Source organism: Furipterus horrens, unplaced genomic scaffold (assembly GCF_987537825.1).
Source record: "Furipterus horrens unplaced genomic scaffold, mFurHor1.1.pri manual_scaffold_2, whole genome shotgun sequence".
NCBI classification, from domain to species: domain Eukaryota; kingdom Metazoa; phylum Chordata; class Mammalia; order Chiroptera; family Furipteridae; genus Furipterus; species Furipterus horrens.
In genome coordinates this window covers 169,890,777-169,912,849 of record NW_028327172.1, presented here as the reverse complement: position 1 = coordinate 169,912,849, position 22,073 = coordinate 169,890,777, and the positions used below count along the sequence as shown (strand labels likewise).

At 37.7% G+C, this 22,073-nt stretch overlaps 1 protein-coding gene across 2 annotated transcripts in view; it reads left to right on the top strand.

The window, feature by feature from the left end:
- The first annotated feature begins 2,326 nt into the window (after window positions 1-2,326).
- Window positions 2,327-22,073, top strand: part of USO1 (USO1 vesicle transport factor) — an 83,035-nt gene continuing 63,288 nt past the window's right edge. For both annotated transcript variants that reach the window (XM_090266746.1, XM_090266745.1), the window contains exons 1-3: window positions 2,327-2,574; window positions 16,312-16,398; window positions 16,473-16,537. In XM_090266746.1, the coding sequence (XP_090122872.1) occupies window positions 2,509-2,574; window positions 16,312-16,398; window positions 16,473-16,537 (218 nt within the window). In that variant the 5' untranslated portion in view covers window positions 2,327-2,508. The remainder of the gene's footprint in view (window positions 2,575-16,311; window positions 16,399-16,472; window positions 16,538-22,073) is intronic.

The following is a 22,073-nucleotide window of genomic DNA, read 5'->3' as shown; positions in this document are numbered from 1 at the left end:
CACCCTTTCCCAGACATCAGGAGAAAGACAAGACTAAGAGGTCAGGAGGAAATCTAGGGGCTCTACCTCATCTCCTCTGCACCCAGTTCTCCATCCTTTCTGCCCACAGTCCCTCCCACCCAGCGAATGCTGTTAGGAAAGAACACAGTCAAATGAAGGGAAAACTCATAGTGACCTACTATATTCACCAAATTTAAAACAAAGCAGGGCATTTTGAAAAGGCCAGTGCCATTAAACAATTTTGCTAAAATGTAAAAGCACTGCTTTTTATTACCAAATAATAGATAGAGTAGACATCCAATGAGCCCCATTCCATCTTAGAGCTTTATTCCTGATGATGGGGTAGAGTGGAACAGAGGGAAGAGGTAAGGAGATGCTCAGGAAGGGATAGGCTTAGAGACTGGGTGAAGTTCTTTGCACACATTACTTGATAATAAAATTGCTGAGCATTGATTGGTTCCTTTTTTAGGATGCAATAGAATGCCCCTATGGAAAATGTCTGATGCTAAATGTCAAGTGTCTAGTTTTAAAGCAGTGGACAATGCTTAGTGCACAATATTTTTGGCAGCATGACCCCCACCATTATCTTAGCCACCCAGGATTAAAACCTTGACACTATAAAAGGAACTTTTACGATAGCCTTTGTGATACCTTACACATGAAAAAAGGACCCTCCTCCTCAGCATAATATTCATATATCCTTTAATGTTTTCTTCAGTTATCCATCAATATCACCTCTTATGAGATAGTGCTAAGCCACAGAGATACAAAATAACATAATCTTGCCCTTAACATAAGCATTTATTGAGTTTACCACATACTAACAACTGCAAAGTGCATATCTGTAGATTTTAGGGAAAGCTTTCAGAAGATGCCAGAGTTAAGTCTTAAGGAACTAGCAGGAGTTTCCTTGATGAAGAGGAGAAAGGGAAGGGTATATATATATCAAGACTATGTGGGGAAGGCAGGAGCTGTAAAGATAAGCAGGAGACAGAACATAACAGGCCTGTATAGCAAGCTAAGGAGTTTGGATTTCATTACGAAGAGAATGGGCAACCACTGGAGGATTTTAATACAAGGACTGTCATGGACAGATGTTTTGCCATGGCTTGCTAGGCTCACCGGAGCGTGAACTGGAGAATCGAATGGAGGGAAGTCAGGGTCTGAATAATGACAAACTATTTAAGAAACTATTGCCGTAATCTTGGAGAAAAATGATAACAACATAAACTATCTCAGAGGCAGAGAGATGGAGAGCACAGGACCTATTGCAGGAATACTGTAAACAGACATGACAGAACTTGACTACTAGACATGTGGGGGTGAAATCCAGAGTTTAAGGGTCTTCCCAGCTTCCTCCTTCTAGCTTAGGCAATTATTTGACTAGTGGTACTATTGATCATGGCAGGGCACAGGAAGCATATTGATTTTTTTCTTTAAGGGAGGTTGGGAAATATGAAACCTGTGGGTCATCCTAGTGGAGAGGTATATGAATCAGTTGGCTAACTAGACCCTGCGCTTTTATGCTCAAGAAATCTACAAGACTACTCCAGAAACATGTGTACCTGGCAATCTCATTTTGAAAGGAACAAGGCATACCGATTTGAAAATATTATATTTTTCATGCTATAAAGCCACTGTAATTCAGGGGTTGACAGTTAATAATAAAACATTATGCTATTGGCTGCCAAACTGACACTACAGATCAATGTATTTTCTCTCGTAAGCTAAATGCAGAGTTCGACTGGTTTCCTCCTCACACCACTTGAAAATAGCAGTGTACCTGTTAGCGGGTTTGAGGAGCAAGATTTGAGAAATGCGCCCTCCCGTGGCAGTGGAATAAGGGGGCTCTAGCGTCCTCTTTACCACCAAACAAAGCCCCGTAAAGAAACACAATTTACGGGGATCAGAAGGCCACAACGCTCGTACTGCTAACCGCAAAATCAAATAAACCCTCCCAGCGGCCGGGATCCCTTACCTGTCACGTTGGCCGAAGGAAAATCGCACTTTCGACTCAACAAAATGCGACCCCAGATTTGACAGGTTGCAGTAAGTGCAGCTCGGCGACAACCGAACACTGCAAGCCCAAACACGCACACTCTCGGGATCCTCTGTAGCCTGCAGGGCCGGGCTTCGACCACGTGGATGATTAGGGTCAGCGGTAGCGACCTACGAGGGGCGGGAGTAGGAGGCGTGTCCCTGCGGAGGAAGGCGGTGCCTGAGCAGTGGGCGGGGCTTGGGCGGACCCGGCCTGAGGGCCTCCTCCTGTCTTCTCGCCCCCTTTACCTTCGCCCTTCGAGCCGCCACGTAATGCCACGTCTTCGCGCGTGCGCATCGCGACTGCTGGTGTTTCCGGACTTAGGGGGCTGGAGCGGCCGCCGAGGAGGTGGTGGTCACGGCGGCCGCCAAGTGTCGAGTGCGGGCTTAGGGACCAGTCCCTGCAGAGAGCAGGAGAAGTTATTCTTTCTTTTCTGAAGGGGCCGGTATAGCCAGTAGCTGAACGACAAGATGAATTTCCTCCGCGGGGTAATGGGGGGTCAGAGTGCCGGACCCCAGCACACAGAAGCCGAGACGGTGAGAGGAGCGGCCGGTCCGGGACTTGGGAAGGGTCCGGACAGGAAGGGGGACGGCGGACTCCCACGCCCCACCGTGGGGTCACATGCTTTTGCCTCCCTCTTTCTCCTGAAACCCCCGAGTTATTTCCTGATGCCCCCAGCGCAGTCCCCACGGCGGCGGCTCGGCCCTGCTAACCACAGCCGTGTCCCCAAGCTCCGCAGGCCTGGCGAGGAGGGTGGGCCGTGGATGGTACCGGCCAGGAAGGGATCGATCCAGGGCAGAGGTGGCCTGACCAGTCTTCCACGCCCCTCGAGGCCAAGGGCCTCTCCCTCTTTCCCTTAAGCGGGTGTCTCCCTGGCCGAGAAGAACCTGAAGTCCTGCTCCCTCTCGCCGTCTGGAATGGGGCATTGGGAAGACTGAGTTTAAAACTCAGCTGTGAAGGGAGAGCATGTTGCTAGGAATAAAAAGATAGTTTAGGGTACAGAGCCACCTGCTCCTGAAATGCCATTTGGGAAATATTTGGAAGTTGTAGGGATCTTCAGCACTCCAACCTCTTTGGGGGACACATCCCCCGCTTTCCCTTCCACTCCCCTCATTAAGAAGTCTGAATTCGTGGTAACAGGATTTGCGGCGTCACGTTAGAAAAATTGTTAGCCACAGAAAACAGTCTGATAGATGGTTCAATTTAAGTTTACGATAAACTTTGTGAAGTTTGGTTAGTGTCTGTTAGAAATAAGTGTGTATGACTTTTTAGCAATAAACTGTCTTAGGTCTGCAGAAAAGTGACAGTATGACATTTTAAAGGCAAACTTTGGGTAGTGTTCATACACATAACTGGAATGTCTGTGAGCATAGATACCACGTTCTGTGTTACTAGGATCCTGAAGGGTAATAATAACTTATTGCCAAGCTCTGACCTTCCCTAACCACCGTGTAAGATGGGTGATAGTATCCTCACTTTACAAATGAAAAAATGAGGTTGAGAAAGGTAAAGTAACTTGACCAAGGTCACACAACGGAGTAGTATAGCCAAAATTCAACCAAGGTTTGCTTTATTCAGAGCCTAGGCTTTACTTCTGGTGCCATATTTTAAACTTATCTGGGAATTTTGGAAATCTATAGAATATTAAAAGTAACTTCACAGATCTGGGTTAGAACTGTTCAAAGCAGAAGTTCAAAGGTAATGAATCTTTTCCTCATCTGAAAATCAAGAGAATTCACACACTAACATACAACTGATGATACTTGGCTTCTCTTGTTGGTTCCCACATGGCTACAAGGCAACTGAGCTGGGCTATTAGAAGATCTATCGTGCTTCTTCAGATTACCATAGTCATAGTCACAGCCCACCTCTTTAGCTTTTCTTTTTCCTTTGTGTGTGATATTTTTTGTTTGGGGTACCAACTTTTAAATTGTGGTTTACTGCCACTTGCTTTGGAGTTGGACTTTGATTTATACTTGTCTTCCACCCCTAAATGGATTGCACAGATAAAAGATGGCTTATACCCTATGAGTAAAAGAAGGAAAATGCCTCTTCTTGTAAGTTTAATGAGGATTAGGTGAAAGAAGAAATAGAGCCTGACACTTAGTGTGTGCCCAATAAAGGGTAGTTTTTATTACATGTTTTTAGGGGAAGGATACTCTTTTGTTGTTTTTGTTATAGTTGGAAGATGGTCCATAATTGAGTATAGGATTTTAAAGCTGGAAGATCCTTTGCAGCTCTTGCAAGTTTAACGCCCCCCTCATTTTTCAAGTTAGGAAACTGAGGAACAGAGCACTAAAACGCTTGCACAGTATTGCAGGACTGAGACAACACTTTGATCTCACCGTAGTAAATGGAACAACATGCTTTTTATATCATGATTTCAAAACAAATTTCATCCACATCAAACCTTTCACATTTTAGAGTCAAAAACTTTTAATTTTTATTTCTTTTTAATTTTGGTAGAGAAAGGCACTGATTTCTGATGCTTAAAGCCTCCTAACCCTTGACATTCTTTGCTGGGTACAAATTATTTTTACTAATTATAGAAAAGTGCTACTCATTTTTTGAATGTTTGCACAGGCTTAATTTTCCATCTACCTTCCAACTAATGTCTTTTTAAAAGCTAGTTTTTTGAAAATCCCAGGGCAGGTGTTAACACATTTAATGATAAATCACAGGGAAGCTTTCCCTTGACTAGTTATATCCCAAGGCATGAAAGTTGGCTGAAGTCTGAAAGTATGCAGAGTTAACATGCTGTTAGGGCATCTCTTTTTAGATCAAACTTTGATCAGCTGGCTTCAAAAGGAAAAGGGCTAACAATATAGACACAGCTGTACTTTCTTTTAATAAAAACTTGAGTGTGCATTTAAATTTAGACATAGTTTTGGTTTTGTCAAGCACATTTTCTACCAGTGTCATAACTGGTATGTGTTTTCTCTCTTGACTCTTGCAGTAAATGTCAGAGAATAATGATTTGTGTTTCATCACTTTTATATCCAACCAAAGATGTCTCTTATATTTTTAAATAGTTTCTTTTGAAAACTACATGGCTTTTATAGAAATTTAATTAGATTAATTAGGGTGTTTCTAAAAAACTAGAATCATTTAAATTTTACATACCTCAGCTTTATCAAAGTATGTTCCAAAGAAAGTGAGTAGAGGTACTGGAAGGAATTTTGTTAACAAAGAAGTGTTCTGTGTGATGATAAAAAAAATGAAACAAAAACCTAACATTTATACAATATTTTATTAAGCAAGCACCATGTTATGTTTTCAAGTATTTTCAAGATGGAGATATAAGGTTGTGTTTGCCAAATTTATTTGAACAGACTCTTTCCTTCCCTCCTCCCCCAGAAAACTTTATGGATCTAGTGTTCTGATGCACATGCTTAGGGAAGAATTGTCCTAGAGGATATGTTTTTAAAGGAATGCTGTATTTTAGAAGTCCTTAATTGTTGTCAGATTATGGAGTTCATGAAGTATTTCCCTTTGAATACCTAAAAAAATTTTATAAAATAAGTCCTGGTACTTTATGATTTGATAAATAATGGTAATCACTCTTGAATCTGATTATCTTTTAGGAGAGAATCGAAGCATTTCTTTTATAAATTGTTAATAGCAAATGCCATTTCTCTCTTTTTATTTATTTATCTCCTGTTACTTATACTGCTTTGTCTGTTTGTTGCTTGTCATGGACAGAAGGCATCCTTATTTTCTATACTTCAGGAAGAAATGCCGTAAATTTTTTTTGCATAAGAAGTTACCCTTAATTTGAAAACTTGTAGTATTAGACTTTGAGATGCAGCATTTGTAATAGGTTGTTTGGTAGACAAGTTTCATTATTATGCCTTACTTAAAAGGATGTCCTTTTGGAAAGCATCATTCATTTCTTAGAGAAATAAATGAAGCAGTATGTTACCTGTTTGACTTATTGGTAATTGTAATGAAAATAGATTGTGTTAGATTCATGGTATTGATCTCCAAAGAGGCTGGTGTTTGACTTTGTAATGTTCTCACTTTTTTTTTTTTTTTTAATACAGATGTCTATTTTATTTAAGACGTTACAAACAGGTGGACTGCAGAATCATTCTACAAAATGACAAGAATGAAATCTATTGGAAAAATTTTACTTTTACAAATCTTTATAGGGCATTGTTCAATGTTTGTATTTGTTATTTGAGACTTTTTACCTCTCATTGATAAAGTTATAGTACATTAGATCCATGATAATAGGCTATATGATTTTTTTTTGCAGAGCCGTACTATAATGATTTGAACAACTAAACAAATGCCATAGTAAAAGACAACACATATATTGCACTTAATATTAATTTATTTCCCTAATAAGCAACTTGACATGCAATCTGTTGAGGAAGCTAAAATAACTTTTGGTCCTTTTTTTTTTTAATGTGCTCACTTTTTTTTTAAGATTATAATAATTTAGGTCAACTGGAAGATGACTTGCTTTTACTTTTGTGTGTGTGTGTCAAATCTCAGTTATATAGTTCAATTTTAAACAAATTAAATCTCTGGCTCTTTCTTGTATCCTAAAACAGTAATATTTATTATCCATTTAAACAATATAAATGAATATACTGTAGGTCAACATGAATTATTTTAGTCCTATAAGGAACCAGTCATGGATGGGAAAGTTCTCTCCAAGGAAGGTGAAACTATATGTTAAGTTTCATAAAGGCAAAGTTATATCATCAAATAAGTTGGTATTAAGGTTTGATAAATATTGGTTGAATAAATGACTGAGCTCTGGCCAGGTAGCTTCATTTGGTTAGAGCATCATCCTAATACACCAAGGTAGCGGGTTTGATTCCTGGTCAGGGCACATACAAAAAGCAACCAATGAATGTATAAATAGATGGAACAACAAATTGATGTTTCCCTTTCTCTCTCTTTCCCTTCCTCTCTCTCTCTAAAATCAATAAACTGAATAAATGACTGGATGGTTGACTTAAATTTCCATTTTTATATTTTATTTTATTATTGTTCAATTATAGTTGTCCCAGTTTTACCCCTGTTGCTCTCCTCTGCCTCTACCCCGCTCCCACAGTGAATTAAATTTCTTAAATTAAAATTCCTGCCCTTCATTTTTACATATCAGTCAAATAGTTACTGAATACTAAAATAAATATGTATTTATATTAGGAATTGTAAACAATTACTGCGAACTATATTATGTCAGTGTTTGTTAAAATTTTTTTTTAAGATTTTACTTATTTTCAGAGAGAGTTCAGGAAGGGTGGGAGAGAGAGAAAGAGAGAAACATCAGTCACTTTCCTCTTATAAGTGCCCTGACCAGGAATCAAACCAGCAGACTTTTGCTTTGCTGGATGATGCCCAACCAACTGACTCACACCAATCAGGGCAGTGTCTGTTAAATTTTAAATATTCCTTCAACATACTAGTTTTATGTCACTTTCTCTTTTTTTTCTTTTTACTTTTCAGTGGTTTTTCATTTTCACATTCCTCATCTCACTTTTTGCTTTTCCTAGCCTCTCCTATTCCCATTTTGGTCTCCCTTGTGTATCACTTTTTCTTTTAAATTTAATCTTTATTGTATTTTTTTCCCCATTACCATTTAGTCCCCTTAGACACCCTTCCCCCCATCTGTGTATCACTTATAAAAAAATAAGTGGCACCATTGGGTAGCAAAACAAACAAACATTAAAGTCAGGTTATTAGTTTGTAATTTTGGTTGTTAGTGGGATTATTTGCCCTTTTCGTTTTTCTTGGTAAGTGGAATTGTGAATCTTATATGACAATTACTGAAAATAGAGAAGAGTTTTAATACATAACCACTTGCATCTGCTGCATGATGTTATTTGATTAATAAGACTTCATTTTTTTAATTATATAAAATGGCAAATAATACTAGTAAAGTTTAAGTCGTCTTTGACTACTACCTCCAATTTCAGTTGTCTTTCAAAAAATAACCACTATTCTTTGTTGGGAATAAATCCTTTATGTATAATCATGCATTTGTGCAATATGGAATTATATATTTGTATGAGGATATGTATCTTTTTTTCATAAATGATATAGTGCTATATGAGGAGGGTGAGCTGGGTAGAGGGGGATGAAGGGGGGAATGGGACAATTGTAATAGCATAAGCAAAACATAAAGAAAGAAAGAAAGAAAGAAAGAAAGAAAGAAAGAAAGAAAGCTCACCCTCAATATAGTTTTCTGTAGCATATCTTTTTCATTGGTTGATATGTCTTAGAGAACTTTGCATGTTAAAACATAGTTACTTTCTTAGAAATTATTTGAAATACTAGATTTTTGATTTTGTTAATTATACTACACTGTCTTCTAATAGACTATAAAAGCATCTTTATAAAAGGTTCCATGTCTAATTCATCATTGTTTTTATCTCTCAGAGCACTTTATACCTAGTTAGCATAATATGAATTAGTTGAAGAACAGCTGTCTTTTTTCTTTTTTAATCCTCACCCAAGGATATGTTTATTGATTTTAGAGAGAGGAAGTGGGGGAAAGAGAGAGAGAGATGGAAACATTGATCTGAGAGAGAAACATTGATCTATTGCCTCCGCAAGCGCCCCAGCTGGAGATAAAACCCACAACCTTTTGGTGTATAGGATGATGCTCCTACCAACTGAGCCACCCGGCTGGCGCTGGTTGAAGAACTGCTTATCTCTTGAGTTTTCCTTGTTATCCCTTTCTGGTCCCTCTAAGTAAAACTAACTCTGGATTAAATTTTACTCAAAAATACTTTTTTCTCTTTAAAACTGCTTTTTGTTCATACATAGTATTGTATTGCTTAATGCAAGAGTCACAAACTCAAATTCTAACACTATCAGTTGGGTAACATCATGTTCAATGAAGCAGGTTGGATTAGAGAAGAGAGCAGAGGTCTGGGATCAAACTGGAGCCTGCATATCCTGACTTGAAAGTGTAGCTTTCAATGCCATCCCACTACTTGCTAGTTTCGTGAACTTGGACAAGTCACCCACTGTGACTGTTTCTCAGATCTAAAATGCAGATAGTAAAATAGTGTCTTTTTTGTTAAAAATACAAAGAACTTAAGACCACAGCTGGCATGTAAGTACTATATATTACAGATTATAATGATTCTGAGATGCACATTAGCATTTAAACATCTCTAAAATCAGGTTGTATCTTATAATTGGCATTATTTCTTGGTGATACGTTAAAAAATGGTGACTCTTAAAATTGATGGCTTTTTAAATTGTTTGAAATACAGTGTGAGCTATTAGCAAGCTGATAATTTTTTTCAAGAAAAGTGGAAATCTTTCTATTTCTATGAAATCTTTAGATTTTGAAATGTTGGCTTAAAAATTATTTTAAACACTGCACTACTATGTTCCTCTACTTACCAAAAACATTTTGCAGTCTCTGTGTAGTTTGCAACAGGACTCAGACCAACATTTCTCTGCATGGGAAGCAATGTAGGATAGTAGAAAAAATGTGGGCTTTGGAGTGATACATCTGAAGCTCAGTTAGAATTGAACTGTGCCACCAAATAGGCAGTGCATTTTTGGGTTCATTGTTTCTTTCTTTCTTTCTTTCTTTCCTTCCTTCCTTCCTTCCTTCCTTCCTTCCTTCCTTCCTTCCTTCCTTCCTTTCTTAATGTTTTGCTTATGCTATTACAATTGTCCCATTCCCCCCCTTCACCCCCTTTCACCCCCCTCCACCCAGCTCACCCTCCTCATTGCGTATTTCTGAGCCTAGTTTCATCTTCGGTAAAATTAGTTTATTAGTTCAGGTATTGGATTAGCCGCTAGAACTGAGGCCAGAAAACAGAGGTCTAACCAAGACAAAAGTCTGGCTTTCTCCACTAAAAGGCTGATTAGAAGGTGATCCATAGGGTAGGGTAGTTCTGCTCGTAGTTGCCTCTTATACATGCCCTGACCTGGAAGCAAACCCACAACCTAGACATGTGCTCTGACTGGGAATTGAACCAGCAACCTTTGCTTTTGCAGTATGACACTCCAACCAACTAAGCCACACCGACCAGGGAATTGTGTTTGTGTAATTACCTAAAGAAAGAAAAAATTGTGATCAATCATCATTCCCAGAAATAACAGGCATTTGAAATTATTATAAAAGGAAATGCTAATATTTGCCTGTGCAGGCTCCTGTAGCTAGAGACCATATCTCTATTTTGCATAGCACAAGAACAAATGTACATGTGTGGTCAATGTGTTTGACTAATACCTGTATATTATAACCTTAAAAATTTGTGCTTTTTCCTGTAAGCAACAAGGAACAAATTAAAGATTCTTTTTGTTATGGTAGTTTATTTTTATCAATTAAGAGCTGATTTTATACTCTTGGTCAGTAGAGTGAAAATAAGATCTTTAAAAGATAGATTTAGTTGTGAATATATCATAGAAATTCCAATAAAATATAAACCATTTCACTTTATTTCATTATTGCTCTTTTCTGCTTATAAAGGTAATACTTTTTATTATCAAAATTCAAACATCGGAAGTAATGTAGAAAATGAACATTTCCAACAACCCACTAAAAGATAGTGTGGTACATAGTCTTAATTTTTCAATATATATTCTAGTGGGTTGTTATTAATGTAGTTTTAAATCAAAATGAGCTCATGTTAAGCATAGTATTCATAGTTTTCTTTTTCAAGTGAATATATCTTGAACATCTTGTTAGTATACATGAATCTGCTTCATTCATATAGTGTACAGGGTGGGGCAAAAGCATGTTTATTGTTATGAGTACACAAAAAGTTTATTCTTGTATTATTATTTACTAATTATTGTATTATTTTAAGTATCTTTTATTGATTATGCTATTACAGTTGTCCCAGTTTTTTTCCCCTTTGCTCCCCTCTGCCCATTACCCTCTTCCTTCAGCAATTCCCATCCCCCTCCTTAATTCATGTCCATGGGTTGTGCATATAAGTTCTTTGGCTTCTCCATTTCCTTTACTATTCTTAATGTCTCCCTGTCTATTCTGTATCTATCACTTATGCTGCCTCTTTTTTTTTTTTTTTTTTTTTTAGATTTTATTTATTTACTTTTAGAGAGAGGGGAAGGGAGGGAAAAAGAGAGGGAGAGATACATCCATTGGTTGCCTCTTGCATGCCTCAAACTGGGGACTTGGTCTGCAACCCAGGCAGTGTGCCCTGACTGGGAATTGAACTAGCAACCTTTCAGTTCACAGACCGGTGCTCAGTTCACTGAGCCACACCAGCTTCTTGATCCCTGTACCTTTTCCCCATTCTCCCCTTACCCCTTCTTTCTGATAACTCTCCATATGATCTCCGTATCTGTGGTTCTGTTCCTGTTCTAGTTGGTTACTTAGTTTGTTTTTGTTTTTTAGATTCATTTGTTGATAGTTATGAGTTTTGTTTTGAGGTAGTTGTAATCCTTATGGTTGTGCAAGAAGCTGAAGCGTGTCTTAGCCACCATCTTAGCCATGTTGTATTACTTTTTATACAAACAATTGTAAACCTACTTTTGCCCCACCCTGGATATGTACCATGTGTTAGTTCACTGTTCTTTGGCTGATAGATTAACCTTTAGTGTTTTGTGTTTTTGATTTTAGAGAGGGTGTGTGTGTGTGTGTGTGTGTGTGTGTGTGTGTTTTAAAATAAACAGCAGAAATGTATTGCTCAGAGTTCTGGACGCTGCAAATCTGAGATCAGGGTGCCAGTATGGTCAGGTTAGGGCCCTCTTCCCTGTAGCAGACATTATTATATCCTTACAGGGTGTAAGGCAGATTTCCTTTTTAGCTATTAAAAATATTGCTACAAAGAACATTCTTGTATATAGTATGGTGTAGTTGTGGCCATATTTTTAAAGGATAAATTCCTAGAAATAGGAATGCCTGGCTGAAAGGGTCTGAACATTTTAAATTGTAATATTTTTGTCAAATTGCCACTTCTTTAGGTTACATTTCTTCTTGAAGAATATAAGCAGGTTCACTAATTTATATCTTTGTCCTGGATAGTTCTATTATAAAAATTTTATTGATGTAGATAGAAATGTGCACATGTCATATATGTAAACCTCAGCCCAGATAGCCATCACCCAGATCAATAGGAACAGAACATTGCTAGCACCCTTGAAGTCCACTTTGTGCTTCATTCAGTTCACTGCATGCCCCATGAGTAATCACTATCCTGACTTCTAATAGCATAGATTAGTTTTGCCTATTTTTTATTTCATAGCAATGGAATCATTTGGTATGTGCTACTTTATTTTAATTTTAATTTTGTGAGTCTGTTAGGTAAAAATAACCTCATTGCCATTTTATTTATCTTCATAATAACTGAGATTACTATCTTTGTGTATATTTCAAAGCTTAAAAAACAACTGACCATGCAGCTCAGTTAGTTAGAGCATCATCCCGATAGGCCAAGGTTGTGGGTTTAATCCCTGGTCAGGACACATACAAGAATCAACCAATGAATGCATGAATAAGTGGAACAACAAATCAATGCTTCTCTCTTTCTCTTTCCCATCCCCTCTCTCTCTCTTTCTGTCTCTCTCTCTCTCTCTCTCAGCAATAACTAAATGTTCAAATTTATTTTAAAAAATTTTAAGTATAAAACTAACTGCTGAAATGTTAGCATGTTAAAACACAAAATAAATGACTGAAAATAAAAACAAAGCAAATACTGACCCATCCAGTGTGGCTCAACTGATTGGGCATTGTCCCATAAAATGCAAAGTCAGTGGTTCTGTTCCTGGTCAGTGCACATGTCTGGGTTGCACATTCAGCCCCTGGTCAGGGCACGTACAGAAGGACTCAACCAATGCTTCTCTCTCAAATTTATGTTTATCTCCCTCTCTTCTTCCCTCCCTTACCCTCTCTCTAACATAAAAAATAAAAATAAAATTTAAAAAATGTTTTTTTTAAAAAGGAAACCCCTATACTCTAGGGTTATGATCATCTTCCTCCAGTATTCCTAAAGCTAAGTTTCTCCACCACCATTAAATAACTTTCACATTTCCACATTCAACAAACAATGATTGAAGAGCTTCTACACATGGAAGTTCATATTTTGACATAAGACTTTATACATCAACCAAAGATGGGGCTGAGGCTGGAGTTCAAGTCCTGCATTAGTATTAGGAGTAAGTATTGAAACGATGGTGGAAATCCCAGATCTAGAGCAAGTCTGTGCTTGAGGTTGAGGGTTGGGAAAAAGTAGGGACGCCTACAAAAGATTTCCCAGTCATAGTATCAGCTGTAAACTACCTAGAAAAAAATAATTAAAGATGTACAAGATCCAAGTAGAGGAAATTACAATCATGCTTATTAGAACTGTTTTGGCCTAAGAAACTTTTTAACCTGGGTGACAAGGTTTGTTTTCAAAAGATAATCTTGTAGTTTTTCTAATGGTTAAAAAAAAAATTATACTAGGAAAAGTATCAGCCAATTATTTAATAAAGAGAAAGTTTTATTATTTCCATTTTGGGGAGTCAGTATAATTATGAAAATAAATACAGTTTACGATAAAAATGATTTCTAAATGTGAGCAGTTAGAATGAATAAAATTTAAAAAGTAAAGCTAGGCTTGGTTATGATCCTGTTATCTGCTGTATGAAGAGATGCAAATCAGCATAGTAAAGACTTAGAAATCCTACAGTGCAGAAACCTATTTACTTTTCTATAACCTTGTGTTTCCCACTGGTTCTGTGGTCATAGGAAATCTATTAATATCTTCTGGACACTAGAAATCTGCAGAACATAATTTTGAAAATACTATTAATTCAGATACATACAGTACAAAAAATTGAGTGATATGCCAAAATCTTATTTATAAAATCTTAATAAGAACTGTCATTTAAAAATTAATAACTTCTAATAAAATAGTAACTGTTAGCACTATAAAGGATCCGAGTGTAGTGGTTTTAAAAACTTTTTTATCAGATGTTTTCCAAGTATTTTCATCCAGTCTGTGGCTTATCTTTTCATTCTCTTAACAGTATATTTTTAAGAGCAGAAGTGAAAAAGCCCAATTTATTATCTTTTTCTTTTTGGATTGCTTTCTTAATATATACCTGAGAAATCTTAATTAAAGGTCACAAATATTTTCTCCTATGCTTTCTTATAGAAATTTTATAGTTTTAATATTCCAAATTTAAAAAATGTTTAACTTACTGATTTTTAAAAATCTTTTATTGTATTTTTTCCGTTACATTTGTCCTCTTTATACCCTCTTCCACCTCCACCCACCCCCATTCCCTAGCAGTTACCACACTGTTGTCCATATCCATTTCCTTTTTCCTTTTTTGCTCAATCCCTCCACCCCCTAATCCCCATCACCAGAGCTATCATCCTGCTCTCTATTCTGAGTCTGTTTCTATTTTGCTTCTTAGTTCAATTTATTCGTTAGATTCCATATATGAGTGAAATCATATGGTACTTGTCTTTCTCTGACTAGCTCATTTCACTTAGCATAATGTTCTCCAGGTCCATCCATGCTATCACAAAGAGTAAAATTTTCTTCTTTTTTACAGCCAAGTAGTATTCCAGTGTGTAAATGTCCCATAATTGTTTTATCCACTCATCTACTGATGGACACTTGGGCTGCTTCCATATTTTGGCAATTGTAAATGACACTACAATGAACATAGGGGTACTTAAATACTTTCAAGTTAGTGTTTTGGGTTTTTTCAGATAAATTCCCAGAAGTGGAATCACTAGATCATAAAGCAATTTTATTTTTAAATTTTTGAGGTATTTCCATACTGCTTTCCACAGTGGCTGCACCAGTCTCCATTCCCACCAACAGTGTAGAAGGGCTCCCCTTTCTCCAGAACTTTGCCAGCACTTGTTGTTTGTTGATTTATTGATGATGGCCATTCTGATATGTGTGAGGTGATACCTCATTGTGCTTTTAATTTGCATGTCTCTGATGATTAGTGACATTGGGCATCTTTTCATATGTCTATAGGCCATCTGTATGTGCTCTTTGAAGAAGTGTCTGTTCAGGTCCTTTGCCCGTTTTTTAATTGGATTATTTGTTTTTTGGTGTTGAGTTTTATAAGTTCTTTATGAATTTCGGATATTAATCCCCTATTAGATATATCAGAGAATATGTCCTCCCATTCAGTGGGTTGTCTTTTTAGTTTATTGATGGTTTCCTTTGCTGTGCAAAATCTTTTTAGTTTGATGTAGTCCCATTTGTTTAATTTTTTGTGTGTTTTCCTTGCCTGAGGAGATATATCAGAAAAAATATTACTACGAGCAGTGTCCAAGATGTTATTGCCTATGTTTTTCCTTCTAGGGTTTTTATGGTTTCGGGTCTAATGTTTTAAGTCTTTAATCCATTTGAGTTTATTCTTGTGTGTGGCTTTAGAAAGTGATCTAGTTTCATTTTTCTGCATGTATCTGTACAATTTTCCCAACACCATTTATTGAATAAACTATCTTTAGTCCATTGCATGTGCTTGCTTCCTGAACTAGGCTCTCTACTCTGTTCCATTGATCTGTGTGTCTGTCTCCAATTTTTTCTTTTTTTAGTGAAAATTTACATACACATACAGTTCAATACTTTTGCTTCAGTAGGTTCACTATTTATATATAGTTTTACAGCTTCCTTTTACTTCACTATTTTTAAATCATAGTATTTTCATGTCAGTTCAGTTAATTCTTTTGAGTAGCTGCGTAGTATTCCACCAAAGAATGTACCACAATTTATTTAGTTTTTCTTCTTTTGCTGGACAGTTCAGTTCTTTTCAGTTTTTTTTTCGTTGTAAATAATGCTCAACGTTTATTTTAAAATCAATTTGAATTTTAATTCTTGTAAATTTATTAAAAGCTTTTATAATAGAAATATTTTTATCCTTGTAGATTATGAGGTACACTCAAAACTTACAGTTCTGTCTTTTCTTGTTCAAATATAGGGTGATTTTATGATATAAACAAGTATTGTTTACAAGTTTTTAGAAATAACTTTCCATCTTCTACCATAACCCTAATGGATTATGCTCTCCTCTCAGTTCATAGGCATGTTTAGAGAACTCTGGTTCTACTAATGATTTTTCTTAATTTCTCAATTTGTATGATTTATTTTATTTGACTTCTCTTTCACTACTTTTGTTTTTCAACTTTTTGTGAAAAATGTTTGATCTCTGTAATGAGATTATCTAGTTATTTAGATTTGTGTAAGGTCATTCTCATGACATCCCATTTGTTGGTTTTTTTTTTTTTAATTAGGTGGTATAAATTTGGGGAAAACTATGTTTTTGTTTGTTTTTTCTGTTCTGTTAATGCTTTTATTTTTTCTTGACAGATTCAAAAGCTTTGTGACAGAGTAGCTTCATCTACTTTACTTGATGATCGAAGAAATGCCGTGCGTGCCCTCAAATCATTATCTAAGGTCTGTAACACTTTACTAGTTATTAAGTTTATTAAATTGGATATTAGTTTCTTTAACATTTTTCTTTTGTGCAGAAATATCGCTTGGAAGTGGGTATTCAAGCTATGGAACATCTCATCCATGTGTTACAAACAGATCGGTAAGTCTCTTCAATGATTTTTCTCCCTAATTTTTCTTGAAACTTCAATTAATTTGTTTTAGAGTATCTATTCAAGGAATGCTGCATATATTACAGCTATTAATTATTACTTTTAGTTATTTCAATAAATATTTATTGGTGCAAACCACCATGCTAAGCATTAGGACAAACAATGTCAGCCCTCAAGGGTTGAAAACTTTCCATTATATAAAAATGGAATGAAGTATCTGCTAATTAAAGACTAAGCTCTTGAATTTGAATGGGCAAATGGATATTTTGAAAGACTAAGCTCTTGAATTTGAATGGGCAAATGGATATTTTGATATTCTTAGATATACTATAATGTACTGTTCTATAATGTATACATATTATGGTATATCAGTTATCCAGATTTGCTTTTTCTGAAGAAATAAACTGTACTAATAGAAGTGTTAAACCTGAACATGTCTTCACAAAAATATTACTCAGCTTATTTTTAGCTCTTTCAATTTCTCTTTTAAGAGATTATATGTGCATCTGGTTTTAATTAATAACTGCGTATGGATACCTTTCAAATTTTACCTCTAGTTAAATGTGTTTTATAAGCTTTAGCTGCACAATGGACATTTTTACCATATCAAAATCTCTCACAAGGATCTCAAATTCAAAATATTCAAAATTAATTTATCTCTAGTTGCCCATCTGCTAATTGCCTTCCCTCCACCCCATGCATCCCCTTCAACTTCTTTCGACGCAAGTTCATTCCAATTGATAGCACCTTACACTCAAGGAAGAAACTGGAGAACTTGTGCTGAACTGATTCTTCTTCTTAACCCATTATGTCCATCAAGCCCAAAAACCAGCTGGAATCCATGAACTTTTCTTAATTTCCTTTGTTGGTCTTACTTCTGGCTCTTAATATCAATCACTTAAATCATTTTCATAGCTTCTGTATTGGTTATCTTTTGCTGCATAGCAAATTACTTCAAAACTTAGTGGCTCCAAAAAAAAATATCCCACAGTTTCTGTGGATTGGAAATTCAGAAGTAGCTTATCTAGGTGATTCAGGTTCAGGGTCTCTCGTGAGATTTCAGTCAAGATGTCAGCTAGGAATGCAGTCATCTGAAGGCTTGCCTGGGACTGGAAGATAGTAATGTGAAGGTTCATTCACATTACTATTGGCAGGAGGCCTTAGTACCTCACCATGTTTCTCTGTAGGGCTGTTTGAGCATCCTCATGATACAGCAGTTGGCTTCTACAAGAGCAGGCAATCCTGGAGAGAGAACTAAAGGGAAGCCACAATGCCTTTTATAGAATTTAGTCTCAGAAGTCACATAACATCATTTCCACCACACTGTATCAATATTTGTTACAAGGATGTTAATAAATAAAGCCTACACTTAAGAGGAGGAGAATTAGGCTTTATCTTTTGAAGGGAGGTGTACCAAAGAGTTTTTGGAAATAGTTTAAAATCACCACCATCTTCAAACTGTAATCTTTGCCACTGATCTCTTTGACCTTCCATTCACTCTATATATTGTGAGAATTATCTGTCTAAAATGTTAATCTACTACCACTCACTTATTTAATGCATTTCACCAGCTCAGTGCAGTGTGGAGCCCAAGTTTCTCAAACAAAGCAAAGCATATAAGTTTTTAAAGAATTTTTTAAAAATATGCTTTATTGATTATGCTGTTGCAGTTGTCCCAATTTCTTTTCCTTTTGTTCCCCTCCACCTAGTGACCTCACTCCCTCCAGTTGCCCCCCCCCCTTAGTCCATGCCCATTGGTTGTGCATATAGTTCTTCTCAACATCTTCCTGTCTACTCCACTCCCTCCTACTATGCTTAATTCCTGCATCATCTCCCTCCCTTTCCCCCCTTCCCCCTCCCAGCTGACCTCCCCGCAATATGTTCCCCATACCTATAGTTCTTTTTCCCCTCTCGTTACTTACTTAGTTTGCCTTTGTTTCAATTCCCTAGCCTCTGTTCTTGGTTGTTGTGATACAGTTTTTATTTTAATGTTCATAGTTTTGATCCTCTTTCTCCTAAACAATTCCCTTTAACATTTCATATAACAGTAGTTTGGATCTGATTAACTCCTTCAGTTTTACTTTGTCCTGGAAGCACTTTCTCTGCCCTTCTATTCTGGATGACAGCTTCGCTGGATAGAATAATCATGGTTGTAGGTTTTTGCTTTTCATTACTTTGAATACTTCTTGTCAATTCCTTCTTGCCTGCAGGGTTTCTTCTGAGAAATCAGCTGATAGTCTAATTGGGACCCCTTTGTACATAGTTCTCTTCTCTCTTGTTCCTTTTAAGATCCTCTCTTTATCCTTAATTTTTGACATCTTGATTATAATGTGTCTTGGTGTGTTTCTCCCTGGGTCCAGTTTATTTGGAACTCTCTGTGCTTCCTGGACCTGTAAGTCTATTTCCTTCCCCGAGTTAGGGAAGTTCTGCTTCATTACTTTTTCACATAATTTTTCAATCTCTAGTTCTTCTTCACCTTCTGGCAACCCTATGATTTGGATGTTGGCCTGCTTATAGCTGTCCCATAGGTTTCTGAGCCTCTCCTCATTTTCCTCCCTTTTTGTTTCTTCTTTCTGCACTGGTTGACTGTTTGTTCCTTTCCTATGTTCTGATTTGTTGATTTGATCCCTGGTTTTCCTTCCCTCACCACTTATTTCGTATGTATTTTCATTCATTTCAGCAGGACTAGCCTTCATTCCTTCCCTGTCTTGTTTAAGATCTGCTGTTAGATCTGTAAGCTTTCTTATAACCAGAGCTCCGAACTGTGCCTCAGAAAGATTTCCTATCTGCTGGTCTCGTCGGCAGCCGTCCGTCTCGAGAGACGATGGTGTAGCTTCTTAAGAGTCTATCTGCACCGCCGAGAATGGCTGTGCAGTCCGACTCGGGAGTGACACGGTATCTGTCTTACGATGACGCTGGAGTGTCCTCTCCAGTGAAGCTGAAGCTACAGAGCCTGGGCAGGGTGATATGGAGGGTGTGCTGTTGCCCATGCAGCAGACCCCCCCTCTCTTTGCAGCTGAAGGGTCTAAGGGAAAGACGGAGTCAATACAGCTTGGCTTCAGGTGCGCCGCAGGAGTTGCCGGTGTTGACTACAACGTCAAACCGCCTTAGGGACTCCAGCTCCGGATTTTCTGTTGGGGTTTACTCCCTTAGCCTTTCCCCTGAAGAGGTATGCCGCAAGGCAGCGGAGGTTTCTTGGAGTCAGGGTTTTCCTTCTCTGATGTGCCCTGACTGGTAGATCGAACCAGCGACACTTAGCTCGCAGGCCGACGCTCAATCCACTGAGCCAAACCAGCCAGGGCTTCTGCTGGTCTAATAGATCATATATTTCCTGACTGGTCAGCTGTGTGATTGGGATCTCTGTCATGATCCCTGCCATCCTGACAGTTTGTGTTTACCTTTGTTTCCTGGGTGTGGCTGTCACATCTCCTGCCCTATAGGGGGCGGGGCCCCATGCACTCATCACTACCAAGCAACCCTTCTCACCACACTGTGGTGTTTTGTGTGGGGGCCGGTGTCCCAGATGGATTTCTGCCGTTCTCTCTCCACTGAGAAACTGGAAGCCGCCTCCTCCAGCCCCACGCCCTCTGGCCCTCACAGTCCAAGGCAATGGGGGTCTGCCTACCCCGGTGTTGGAATCACAAGCTGATGGGTTTGGTCTGCAGCCAGGGGTGCTCCCCAGGCGCTTTTCGCCTTCCCTTAAATACAGGTGTCTGTGCTTACCACCGTCCTGCCACCATCCTGTTGCCATCACCAGCACAGCTTGATCTCTCTGCCCCAGCTTCGCCCCTCCTACCCGTCTGGACAAGCACTACTTCTTTATAACTTCATATTTTTGGACTTCCATGTAGCTTTATTTTCTGGAACTTCTGGTTATTTCTGGTTTTGCAGTAGTTGTAGTCCTTCTTAGTTGTGGAGGGAGACGGACTGTGTCAGTCTAGGCCTCCATCTTGGTCGGACGTCTCAGTTTTTTAAAGAATTTAATACTACCTGTCTGTCTAACCTGATAGCCTCTCTTTCAGTTATATTTCAGGAATGCCAAGCTGATTGTTCATATCAGTTAGAACCTTTTCTCCACAAGAAGTATAAACCACATGGGTTACCTTTCAAAGCCAACTGGTTCTAATGTATTTGAATAAATGCATTGGATGTCTCAGGACTGTGTTATTAACACCTAAGTAGATAACTGTGGCAGGCAGAATAATGCCCCTCCCGCCCAAAGATGTTCAGATCATAATCACCACAGCGTATGAATGTTACCTTAGATGGCAAAAGGAGCTTTGCCTATGTGATTAAATTAAGGACTTTGATATAGGGAGATAGTGCTGCATTATGCAGGTAGGCCCAGTGTATATAATCACAATGCTCCTTAGAAGTGGAGAAGGAATGCAAAAGAGGAGGTCAGAATGAGGTGATCTGAAGTGATCTCCACCTGATTTTGCTGGCTTTGAAGATGAAGCAAGCCAGCTTCTAGAGCTGTAAAAGGCAAGGAAATGGATCCTCCCTGCCCCCTCCCCTCACCCAGCCTACAGAAAGAAAGGTAGCCCTGTTGAGACCTTGATTTTAGCCCAGTGAGACTCATTTCAGACTTCTGACTTCTGCTGTGAGATGATACATTTGTATTGTTTACATCACTAAGTTTGTGGTAATTTGTTACAGCATCAAAACTAATACAGCCCTGGCTGGTGTGCGAAGAATCGAAAGGCCACTAGTTCGATTCCCAGTCAGGGAACGTGCCTGAGTTGCATGCCAGGTCCCCAGTTGGGGACTTGTGAGACGCAGCCTATCAATGTATCTATTGCATGTTTCTCTCCCTCTTTCTTACTTCCTTCCCCTCTCTTTGAAAGTAAATAAATAAAATCTTTTAAAAAATAATAATGTATTAACCTAAGTTAGTTAGCTCTTAAACAGTATTCCAGGTTAGAGAAAATGGATCCTACTTCAAAAAAAGAAAATACAAAACACTTTAGTGTGATTATTATACATGCATATGATCTTTCTTTTTCATTCCCTGTATCTTTATGTGTCATGTTCTTACTGAGTCTTATAAAGTTAGTAATGAAATGACTAATATCTCAATATGAAAAATAGAATGCAACCTCTTACATAAAGTAGCACTTATCATTTTAGTGCACAGCAAAAAATAAATGTGCAGATACTTTTGATACAAAGGTTAAGAAATACATTTTTAAAAATATTTATTTCACATTTACTGTGTCCCAGGCACATATTTAGAAGTAGATAAATATACCATACAGTGTTGTGAATGTATGAACTAATAACTGTATCATGTTAAAGGTGGCGGGATGTTTTGTAGCTCCTCGTAGACAACAAACAATGCCAAACTTCTCTGAGCCCTCTTGTGTTTCATTCTCTTTCTTGTGCTAAATTTCTTTTTCCATTTGCCTCCCATACTTGTCCATTGTCTTCTGTTTTCAAAGTGTTTTGTGACTTTTTTAACTTCATTCAGTGCAGAGGTCTATGTTCTGTAGCCATCTCCTTGCACTTCTCATCTTCATTACTGTT